Source organism: Dendrobates tinctorius, unplaced genomic scaffold (assembly GCF_039654945.1).
Source record: "Dendrobates tinctorius isolate UK_male_01 unplaced genomic scaffold, ASM3965494v1 ptg000007l, whole genome shotgun sequence".
NCBI lineage: Eukaryota > Metazoa > Chordata > Amphibia > Anura > Dendrobatidae > Dendrobates > Dendrobates tinctorius.
This window is the reverse complement of record NW_027361675.1, coordinates 36621506-36633543: the sequence shown is the minus strand read 5'-3', so window position 1 is coordinate 36633543 and position 12038 is coordinate 36621506. Positions and strand designations below refer to the sequence as shown.

The 12038-nt window shown below is 43.5% G+C and overlaps 1 protein-coding gene across 2 annotated transcripts in view; it reads right to left on the bottom strand.

The window, feature by feature from the left end:
* USP32 (ubiquitin specific peptidase 32) overlaps positions 1-12038 on the bottom strand; it is a 315539-nt gene that overhangs the window by 119376 nt on the left and 184125 nt on the right. For both annotated transcript variants that reach the window (XM_073573376.1, XM_073573384.1), the window contains exons 11-12: positions 7161-7222; positions 6955-7057 (exon numbers count right to left, since the gene is read on the bottom strand). In XM_073573376.1, coding sequence (XP_073429477.1) covers positions 6955-7057; positions 7161-7222 — 165 coding nt within the window. The remainder of the gene's footprint in view (positions 1-6954; positions 7058-7160; positions 7223-12038) is intronic.

Here is a 12038-nt window from a genome sequence, read left to right as displayed (position 1 = left end):
GTGTAGCTCATTCAGCAGCGTTCCTTAAAGGTATATACCCTCTATTGTCCCTCCTTTTCACCTCCTTATTTTTGGATCAAGCACTTTGCACTTTATATTATTTCATTGGTTTTAATCTTATTGTGTCGATTCAATTTGCACTCATCACATGTTTCTATGCACACATACTTGTTTGAGCCTAGATTGGCTCCATATACTTTATGTCACTCCTCTAAAAAGGCAAAAATATATAGAGGGATAAATTACAGTCTGTTTATTAACGAGGAACGCTGTGTTTTATTAACCTATACAGGTATATATAATTTGAATATTTTTTGAGCACACATTGCTTTTTTATATGTATTTGTACTACTATTACTTAATAAAGGTATTTTAATCTCATATATGTTTTATGATTATTTTATTTTATATATATATATATATATATATATATATATATATATATATATATTTTTTTTTTTTATTTTATTTTATATTTTGACCACAATTTCGGGTTTTTCTTCTGGTTCGGTATACATTGGGGAACTGCATAAATCTAAATACAATGGTATTAACAGAATTGTTCTTGATAAAACTAGACAAATTCTAAAATATCCTGGAGAGATGCTGACTATTCTAAATTCGTGCCATTGCTCCACCAGACCCATCAGTGGAAATCATGCTGCGGTTTACAACTCCTGCGGGGCACCAGCAGGGAATATTCAATCACCTTGGCACTGCTCAGACAGCATTGTCTATGCCTTTATTCTAAAAACAAATTTAGTTAGAAAACACCTCTGAAAATAAATGGGGAACATGCAGTTGTGACAATGATCATACCAGGTCACAGAAACAGTGCGATGTATAGCACACGTCATTGTAGTAAACGTACAAAAACTTAGTTAAGCTAAGAAATAACACATCTTTAAAAAAAAAATAAATAAACATCTTTATCAACTTAACCCTTTAAAAAAGTTCCCATTCTCAGGCAACAGCATTGAATTCCAACGCTATTACATTAACGGCACTACTGATCATGACTTCAGGGATGAGTGTGTCATACAGCTGCTATTGAAACAGATGCCATAGTAAACCACTACGTTTAAACCTTCGGTGCCGAGGATCCTGTCTGTGCTTTATTATGTCTTTTTAAATGTACTTCTGGCAGCTTTCATCATTCTGTCTGCAGCCTATGCACATTCTTATCTTCGTAGATAAAGATTATGATAGCCATGTTATACATTAATGTCATTAAATGTTTACCGCGTAATGATGCCATTTCGAAGTACTGAAAAAATAACCTATGATCCATCTCAAACTAAACATTTCACGATCGATATACAAGTGTCTTGCGAAAGTATTCGGCCCCCTGAAACCTTTCAACCTTTTCCCACATATCATGCTTCAAACATAAAGATACCAAATTTAAATTTTTGGTGAAGAATCAACAACAAGTGGGACACAATTATGAAGTGTGAATGAAATTTATTGGTTATTTTAAATTTTTCTGGAATACATCTGCACTCACCAGGGTGCAGCGGACCCAAGTAAAATGGCAAATGCGCAGGCGCAATACCACCAAATGAAATAGCCAGCCTACAATCAGGGATTGGCCATGTGGTACACCAGTGCAAAAAAATAATCCGCATGTGGCAGTGTTCACATGGTGTACCACATGGCCAATCCCTGATTGTAGGCTGGCTATTTCATTTGGTATTATTGCACCTGTGCAGTTGCCATTTTACTTGGGTCCGCTGCACCCTAGTGAGTGCAGATGTATTTAGGCCTGTCTGGTTTTATCTTGATTTTTTTTTGGAGGATTTATTCCTCTTTCTGAGGTTTTCATGTTAGAGTAGGACTGGCAAGTGTAAGGAACTTTGACGCAGTTTGCCAGCTTCCGTATTATGGCAAGAATATCAACCAATACCTTACATATATTGATATGTTTTTGTGCACTGTATATATTTTTTCAGGGTGCAGTTGGGCCCAAATGGTTCTGCTTACTGTGGCCTCTGTTCACACGGGATGCATTCTAGTTAGTAACATCATATAGGGGGGCTGCCCAGTGCTAAGAGGCTATGAACCAGAAGCTCTGCATTCCCTGTGTGAACACTGCCACATGCGGATTATTTTTCTGCACTGGTATACCACATGGCCAATCCCTGATTGTAGGCTGGCTGTTTTATTTGGTATTATTGCACCTGTGCAGTTGCCATTTTACTTGGGTCCGCTGCACCCTGGTGAGTGCAGATGTTTTTAAGGGCCTGTCACACTAAGAGATATCGCTAGCAATATCGCTATAACTTGTGACGTTATAGCGATATTGCTAGCAATATCTCTGTGTCTGATACTTACCTCCGACCGGCTCCCCCGCTGGTTATCGCTGATCGCGCGAGAACGTCCTGGACTGTTTCTCGTCGTCAGCTTCCTGTGGCGCTTCCTGCTGTGAGGACGCAGGATCGCCTGGTGTGACAGGTAAGTAGCGACCCCCGACCCCTGCTATGTCGCTAGTGAGATCTGCCTGTGTGGCAGCTCACTAGCGACCACTTAGCGATGCACCAGCGATCCTGACAGCATCATATCGCTGGTCGGGATCGCTGGTACGTCGCTAAGTGTGACAGTACCTTAAGGCCTTTCTGGTTTTATCTTGATTTTTTTTGGAGGATTTTATTTCCTGTTTGAGGTTTTCATGTTACAGTAGGACTGGCAAGTGTAAGGAACTTTGACGCAGTTTGCCAGCTTCCGTATTATGGCCAGAATATCAACCAATACCTTACATATATTGATATGTTTTTGTGCACTGTATATATTTTTTCAGGGTGCAGTTGAGCCCAAATGGTTCTGCTAACTGTGGCCTCTGTTCACACGGGATGCATTCTAGTTAGCCCTAGGCAGCCCCCCTATATGGTGTTACTAAGAGGCTGTGAACCAGAAGCTCTGCATTCCCTGTGTGAACACTGACACATGCGGATTATTTTTCTGCACTGGTGTACCACACGGCCAATCCCTGATTGTAGGCTGGCTATTTCATTTGGTATTTATGCACCTGTGCAGCTGCCATTTTACTTGGGTCCACTGCACCCTGGTGAGTGCAGATGTATTTAGGCCTGTCTGGTTTTATCTTGATCTTTTTGGAGGATTTTTTCCTCTTTCTGAGGTTTTCATGTTAGAGTAGGACTGGCAAGTGTAAGGAACTTTCTTCAAGAATGGTCCTGTATTTGGCTCCATCCATCTTCCCATCCATTTTAACCATCTTCCCTGTCCCTGCTGAAGAAAAGCAGGCCCAAACCATGATGCTAACACCACCATGTTTGACAGTGGGGATGGTGTGTTCAGGGTGATGAGCTGTGTTGCCTTTATGCCAAACATATCATTTGGCATTGTTGCCAAAAAGTTTGATTTTGGTTTCATCTGACCAGAGTACCTTCTTCCACATGTTTGGTGTGTCTCCCAGGTGGCTTGCTGCAAACTTTAAATGACACTTTTTATGGATATCTTTGAGAAATGGCTTTCCTCTTGCCATTCTTCCATAAAGGCCAGATTTGTGCAGTATACAACTGATTGTTGTCCTATGGACAGACTGTCCCACCTCAGCTGTAGATCTCTGCAGATCATCCAGAGTGATCATGGGCCTCTTGGCTGCATCTCTGATCAGTCTTCTCCTTGTTTGAGATGAAAGTTTAGAGGGATGGCCGGGTCTTGGTAGATTTGCAGTGGTATGATACTTCTTCCATTTCAATATGATCGCTTGCACAGTGCTCTTTAAGATGTTTATAGTTTTGGAAATCATTTTGTATCCAAATCCGGCTTTAAACTTCTCCACAACAGTATCACAGACCTGCCTGTTGTGTTCCTTGGTCTTCATGATGCTCTCTGTGCTTCAAACAGAACCCTGAGACTATCACAGAGCAGGTGCATTTATACGGAGACTTGATTACACACAGGTGGATTATATTTATCATCATTAATCATTTAGGACAACATTGGATCATTCAGAGATCCACAATGAACTTCTGGAGTGAGTTTGCTGCACTGAAAGTAAAGGGGCCGAATAATATTGCACATTTCAGTTTTTAACTTTCCACAAAAATTTAAAATAACCAATAAATTTCGTTCAACTTCACAATTGTGTTCCACTTGTTGTTGATTCTTCACCAAAAATTTACATTTGGTATCTTTATGTTTGAAGCATGATATGTGGGAAAAGGTTGAAGAGTTCCAAGGGGCCGAATACTTTCACAAGGCACTGTATATTTTAGATACGAGTTTCAAGTGGTTCACTTCCTTAAATTGGATCTGCAATGGTAATATGGTTCCCTATGTGAAAGCCAAATGGCACAAAAGTGGTGTCATTTAGCCACCGGGAGTACTGATAGAATACACTGGGCACATAGCTTGTGTGTGGCACATCCATGACAGTAGTGCTCACACCACCTCACTTCGTCCCAAAAAGCAATGACTGATAGGCTGCAGTGTATACACAAATTCACCTGAATCTATTAGTATCCGCAGAGAGAGGTAGAGTGAAGGAAGGGGGGGGGGGGGGCAGCACAATCGCAGGAATACATTGCCTTCAAACAGCATATTATTTTGGATTTTGCGGTTTTGGCTACTGGAAGTATAGACAACTAGCTGTATTATGCTGCCAGTACAGAAGTTAGAGTTATGCTTTATCCCAACCATAAAAGTCCTATGATTGTTTTCCATAAGTGAACCTCGTATGGAGTAGTCTAATATGTAATAGCTAAAGGAATTGTCTGATAAATAGAAAGTTAACATCCATCCACAGGATGAGCGAGAGAGGAGCAAGTATACTCATTGCTCGGATTTTCCTGAGCACGCTCGGATGGTCTCCAAGTATTTGGAAGTGCTCAGAGACTTAGTTTCTGTTGCCGCAGCTGCATGATTTGCGGCTACTTGATAGCCTGAATACATGTGAGGAAAGCCTGTTTGTTAGGGAATTCAGGCTGTCAAGTAGCCACAAATCATGCAGCTGCTGCGACAGAAACTAAATCTCCGAGCACTTCCAAATAATCGAAGATCACCCGAGCATGCTCAGGAAAACCCGAGCAACGAGCATACTCGCTCATCACTAATGATAACTTATAGATCAGTGGAGGTCAATCCGCTGAGACCTCATCGGCCGGCAGTATGAGTACAGGTGATAACTTCTTTTCACTGGACAACCCCAGTAAGACAGTGTACTTTGAAGATTCTACACTTGTATGTAGGAACTTTTCACACAGTTTAAAGGAACACTAAACCTAGAAAAGAATGATCCCACGAAAAGGGGTCCTTTGTCCCCTTTGCGAATGGAGCGGTAGTAAGCATGACCATCACGCCATTCTCTATTTCTAAAAGCACTGGCCACACATGCGGACTATTGCTTCCATCAGTGATGCGAGTAGTGGTCACATCTGCATACTACCAACTCAATTCATATAAAAGATACAGCACACCAAATCCATATAAAGATTCTGGGACTGTCCTTTTTATTAACCAAGAGCGAGCAGCCCCAGAGAGATTAGATTTTGAAAAATCACCAATTGACAAAAGCAATGAAAAGGGTTTCTCAAAAAGATCTAACTTTGTAGCAAATGTTGGGTCCAAACTTTTAGATTGCGGGATCCCAGTATGCAAGTTCCAAAATCCTCCTCAATCACTCTTGCAGTAAAACAGCGAGATCTTACTCACTGCACTAACCAAGTGCTGCGGCATACTCTATTAAGCTGTTCCCAAATGGTAACCTAACGATTTTATCTTTCGATAACAGCTTAAAGTCAACTCTCAGTGCAAAGAGCGATCACTGTCAGAGGGGCCGCGAGGCTAGTGGGATCCCACTCTGCATTCCGGAATCCAACAGGCAAGTTTGAGCCAAACTTTTGCTAGAGAAGGACAATAGGGACACTTCTAAGTGCTTTTGTTAACAAATTATATTTTTAAATTTCACCAAACCCAGGGTTGCGCACTCTTTATTAAATATAAAAGGGCAGCCCCAGATTGGTGATGGTCCACTTCAAGGGAAGAAGTTGCTAGTATTTTTCTTAAATTATCCTTAAAAGTGTTCATTTAGGAGAAAACTATACATCTGGTTGAAACCTAAGCTGCAGTTCCATAAAGCATAGCTTTATATGTCACTCACAGGTACAGGTGTTTTTAGAACAGCCTGTGCTTTGTGTGCCATGGGCATAACACACAGACACAGGAGATGCACTGTTACCTACCCTAATAGCTCATAACATATGGACTTTAGGAGGGAACTTAAGGAACTTGTGCTAAAGTAAAGTAGAGCACATTTGGAGAGAGTATTTGTGAGATTCCTATAATATGTTTACATGTTTTTCAGCACGGCGGGGATATTCTAACGCTTCGGGACTGGTGGTATAGCACATGTCAAAGCAATGACAGCAGATAGAAAAACTGTTACACTAATCTGTCAAAACACATCTTCACTTGTCCATTGGAAGAGCCACACAATTCCTGTAATTAGGTCATCATTCAGAATTTTAATTTAACCCTACAAGATGTTCATTTAACATGCAATGGACAAACATTTGTCACATTATTTATAGAATAAGAGTCAAAATTAAAGAAACGCTAGAAGTTATGCAAGTGTCATTCTCAAGGATGGAGTATTGTGACACTTTTTAGCAAGAAACAAATGAAATAAAGAGGGAATGGACGAATGGAAAAATCCTATCCCGGCCAGCTGCAGACATGCATTTGATAGGGTTAGCCAGTAGATATTCCTATTACCATCTGCTTTTATTTGTCTTCATCAAAGATACCCATTTACGGATATTCCTATATCTGCTTATGAATCCATCCTGTTACGACACAAAGGTCTATAATGCCATGCTCTGTAGTGAAAGTGAAGAATAAATCATGCCCAGCATTACTGGCTATCAAGCTATCAAAATGCAATTCATGTTTATGTTATATATATCCTAGGTGCCACTCAAAATAAACACTTACATATTTGACATATTCCTTCCATTGCTGCCACCACTGCATAGATATAAGAAACCAATTGTGCCCAACTTGAAGGCCATGCCGACTCTCTCTCTCCAACCATCCCCTGCAAATATAAAAAAAAAAAAAAGGAAAAGAAAGTTATAATTTTAGGTTGCAAAATACTGTCGGACATGAGCCATACAAGAGAAGGCATTAACTTGTTGTACCTGATGATCTGCCCTTCTTCTTCTGGAGTGGCTGGTCTTAAACCCAAAACTATGTGACAAACCTAAGAAAAAAAAAAAGTTAACATGTGCAATGTGAATTTTCGCTTACTGAATAGGAAATAAAAAAATTGTTATTTATAGAGGAAATCAGCTTTTTGGGATTAGATGGGGAATCGAAAGCGGAATTTGAAATGTTTGCCTTCTTTTCAATTCAAGATTGTATTACACTTTGAGTACCAAATACATACTAAAATACAATGAAAGCTTCTTTACAGCAAAAGTGAAAATGAATCAGTACTAGCAAATTTGGAAACTTCTCTCTTTTATGGGAACGTTCATTTTTTTCCTTCTATTTCCAATTTTACAAAAAAAAATAATAATAGTAGTAAGGCCGGTTTCACATTAGCGCTTTTTAAGCGCACGCACGGCCGGGGGTAGCTCCGCCCCCGAGCCGGCTCTCTGCCCGGCGTGCCCGCCCCTTGCTTGTAGCGCCGCCTACTAGCGGACAGCGGCGCCTGCGATCGGCGCACCCTATCTTTAGCATAGGGTGCGCAGATCGTGCGCAGGCCGTGCGCTAGTTGCGCTTTGACCTGCGCTGCGCACTTTTGACGGTGCGCCGTGCGCGCCAAAATCAAACTTTTCGGATTTTGGCGCGCACGGCGCACCGTCAAAAGTGCGCAGCGCAGGTCAAAGCGCAACTAGCGCACGGCCTGCGCACCCTATGCTAAAGATAGGGTGCGCCGATCGCAGGCGCCGCTGTCCGCTAGTAGGCGGCGCTACAAGCAAGGGGCGGGCACGCCGGGCAGAGAGCCGGCTCGGGGGCGGAGCTACCCCCGGCCGTGCGTGCGCTTAAAAAGTGCTAATGTGAAACCGGCCTAAGTAAAATACCATGCTGCATTGCCCTAAAGTATTAGTTCAGGTTCTCATTGTGATTTTAAGGGAATCTGTCACCAAGTTTTTGGTACCTAATCTGTGAGCAGCATGATGTAGAAACAGAGACTCAGATTCTAGTGATGTGCCACTTACAGGGCTTTTTGCTGTAGTTTTTTTTTTTTAAACCTTTCTTGTGGAAGCAGAACAGCGCACGGAGAGACAGATCAAAAAGGGAGATCTGCTACTAGGGAAGGAAACAATTCTTGCCGTGTGCCACCCTGAGCTCCCCTGGTGTCTTTCGACTGGTTCTTTCTACTTGTGATCCGATCATGTTCCTATCCCTGTCTTACCCTGAGTATCACCCTGGCTATTGAGTAGCATAGCAAGAATGCTAGTCGTGCTCTATTGTAAATACACAGAGGAGATACAGACAGGGACAAAAGAAAACTGCAATCATGCAAAAATACTCACAAACAAAAGGAATATTGGAAAGGAGAAGGAGAGGCAAACCAAATGGGAAAAGGGATAAGGAGACACACACAGACTAACCACGCAGGTATCTCCTGAAACAACTCCAAATGCCTGCTCCAAATTCAGCATATGCCTCCAACTCCAAACCAGGAAATTATAAGCTATCACCGGCAACTCTCATAAGCAAGTGGTGAGCATATATACCAGAGGGGAGTGGCAATCAGAACAGCTGTGACAACTCAGGACAGAAAGATCCAGGCGATTAACAGAACTTATCAGCCCTTGCAATAACAGAGAAAAGGAAACCTGGATTGCTAATGGGATGGTGAAACAGTTCTAATCAGTACAGGCATTCATGTAACCAGATGCCGTGATCCTGTGGCCCCTCTCTATTGTGGTATCCCTTTGACAGTTTTGATAAAATCACTGTTTTATCAGCAGGAGACTATCACTGGAGGACTAGTAACCTGCTGCCATGTAACACAACCATGCTCGATTGACAGTCATCTTCCCATGCATAGTGTGCAAAGAAAGATGTCAGTCAGTGGTGTGAGTGGGATTATACAGAGCTCAGCATTCAGACAAAAGGTAGATCTGCAGCAGATAAAAAAGATTTTATCAAAACAACTCATCTGGCTGCTGTTATTGCTGTTATTGTAAATTTAAAAAAAATAAATGCCACAGAAGTCTAGACGATGGACAGAGTGAGCAGTATATAATTATATACACACACATATATGGTCAATGACTATATATTATATATATATTAGAGATCCACCACATGAGCGGACGAGGATTAACTCGCTTGGTAGCAATATTGAGGCACACAGGAACACCTTTGCTTAAAGTAACAGTCTGTGTGGTTTATTTCCTTCATAAACCAATGTCACAGGAACACAAGGCAAACAGTCTTACATCAAACAGACGAATTCTTAATATCTATAGTAGAGCTTCGCTCTCTCAGGCCTGTGGGCACACAGGCTGTGCCATATCCAGTACGAATGCAGCGTTACCATGTAAAGCATACAAAAGATCTTACTGACACCGGTCAACGTTATTCACAGCATCAGTCCTAGTGGTTGCTAATGGCAATAACACCTCACAGTCACACCACACAGTACGGTGAACCCCCAAGATACTCTCTATCTGGGTGTCAGATACACTCTTTTTATTTACTACATCATGATCAGTCACACTGTGGTACCCTTTGTTATGAGTGGCGGAAGGCACTAAAAAATAAATAATTAAAGGGAGGCAGAGCGCTACAGCGGTAGTGTGCGCAGGGTTGAACTGCACCTAGTGCACTAAAGCAAGCTCTGCTAGGACTCACAGAGCTGCACAAATAACATAAATACAAAAACGCTGAGTCTGAGTAACCTTCTCAGATACTCAGCGGCACAAGTACGGTAGTCAATAATCGGAGTAGTTAAAAGACGTCACTACACCCGAGTGGACTTACCGTTGTAGGACGTGTGCACGGCGTCGCAACTGCGAACGCCAAAATGACTGCAGGCGCAAATGCAGGACGCTGACTGCTGCAAGAGGTGATGCTTGAGCGCGCTGGCGCTAGCGCAATACTGGCTGTACCCAATCACTCACACACACGTAATATCAGAGGGAAGGGGTTTCATAATAAGTCATTCACCAGACCAAGCATCCATCACCATACATACAGCAGCAAGTATAGAAAATACTAGCGCATGGCATAGCGGCCATGCGCACTTTTTATAGCGTACGGGACCTGCCAGAAATCTCCAGAGCCCTGAGCTGAACCAATGGAATCAGGAGCAGGACCTGAGCACCTGACCCCTGAACTCCAATGGGAGCTCATTCCATGAGCATGCTCAGAAGCTGGCTGAAAGGACTTAGCCTCTGGAGACCAATGTGAGGATCTGGATCTCTGCATATGTATGGCAGGACACAGATTCCTAACACCCTTCAGGTGACGTCAGGTAAGTAAATTGGGCAGACGCATCCTTTCCTCCGATCACCCCTACGTCTGATCCATCCATTGTGGCAGGTGTTATCGCCTTAATGTAGACCACCCCATCAGTAGAGAGGCCTCCATCCTTCTGCTGTAGTGGAGTTCCCCCCTCCCATAAGTCTGAAAACAGCCTAGAGTCCCGGCCTACTATCACCGGACAGGTTAAGTTCGGGACTGAAGCGACATCATGGCTTTTAATATCCCTGTCTGTCTCGAGTATCACCATGGTTGCTACATAGTCCTTAGTGCACCCATGGATGCAGGTGACTGCAATCTTCCTTTCGGACATTATAAATTTCTCTGGCACAGTCTTCACTAGGGTCACCGAGCCCTCAGAATCAACCATTCCAAGCACATCCTCCCCATTCATCAGCAAAGCACACCCCCGAAGCTTCTCACTGTGTGGGTAATTCATATAGCAGACTGGACATATATAGTACATTTGCCCCTGGCAGCAGTCTGTGCCACCCTTTTAACTTCAGGAAGCTCCGCCCCCTTTTGGGTTACCACTCTATTTTGGGATACTGCCCCCTCTGGGGACTCCGCCCCATTTTGGGCCGCCACTCCCTTTTGGGATACCGCCCTCTTTTGGTTTTGGGACTCCACCTATTTTTGGGCAACTACTCCCTTTTGGGATACCACCCCTTTTTGGGACTCCAACCCTTTTTTGGCACCCATTGCTGTCTGAATTACCGCCCCCTTTAGGGACACCACCCCCTCCCTGGGTACAACCCGTGGACTCCGCACGGTACTCTCAGGTCCAGTTCACACAGAACAGGTATGTGTCTCAGGCTTGTACTGACCCTCTAAGAGATTGTCCACACGGGACCTCTGATGTCCTTTTACGGCACCCCACCAGCTCCTGCTGGCACTGCCACAGTTCCTGCTGTAGCCACAAACTCGCCGTCACCTCCGGCTGGTGTCACTGAAGCTCCTGCTGCTGCAGAATCTCTTGCTGCTAACTCCTGTTACCACAAGTCTCTGCACGTTTCCGCTGTGCCGTCTTCGTGGACCCGCCGATCCACAGCAAGCTTCGTAACCCCGCCGAGTTACAGCCAGACGCTTGTCACCTTCGTGACCCCACTGAGTGACAGCAAAACACCTCACATGTGCCTCCTGGACCGTTGCCCGTAGCAACCGACTTTGAAGACCTCGTCCGTTGCCCCTAGCAACAAGGCTACCAGAGTGCCCTTAGCATTCTCCACCAATTGTAGAGATCCACCAAATGAGTGGACGGGGATTAACTCGCTTGGCGGCGATATTGAAGCACACTGGAACACTTTTGCTTAAAGTAACAGTCTGTGTGGTTTATTTCCTTCATAAACTAATGTCACAGGAACACAAGGCAAACAGCCTTACATCAGACAGACGACTTCTTAATGTCCATAGTAGAGCTTCGCTTTCTCAGGCCTGTAGGAACACAGGCTGTGCCATGTACAGTACGCATGCAGCGTTACCATGTAAAGCATACAAAGTCTCTTACTGACCCCGGTCAGCGTTACTCACAGTTTATCCCTCACGGGTTATCAGGGAAGCGGCCGCACTGGGAT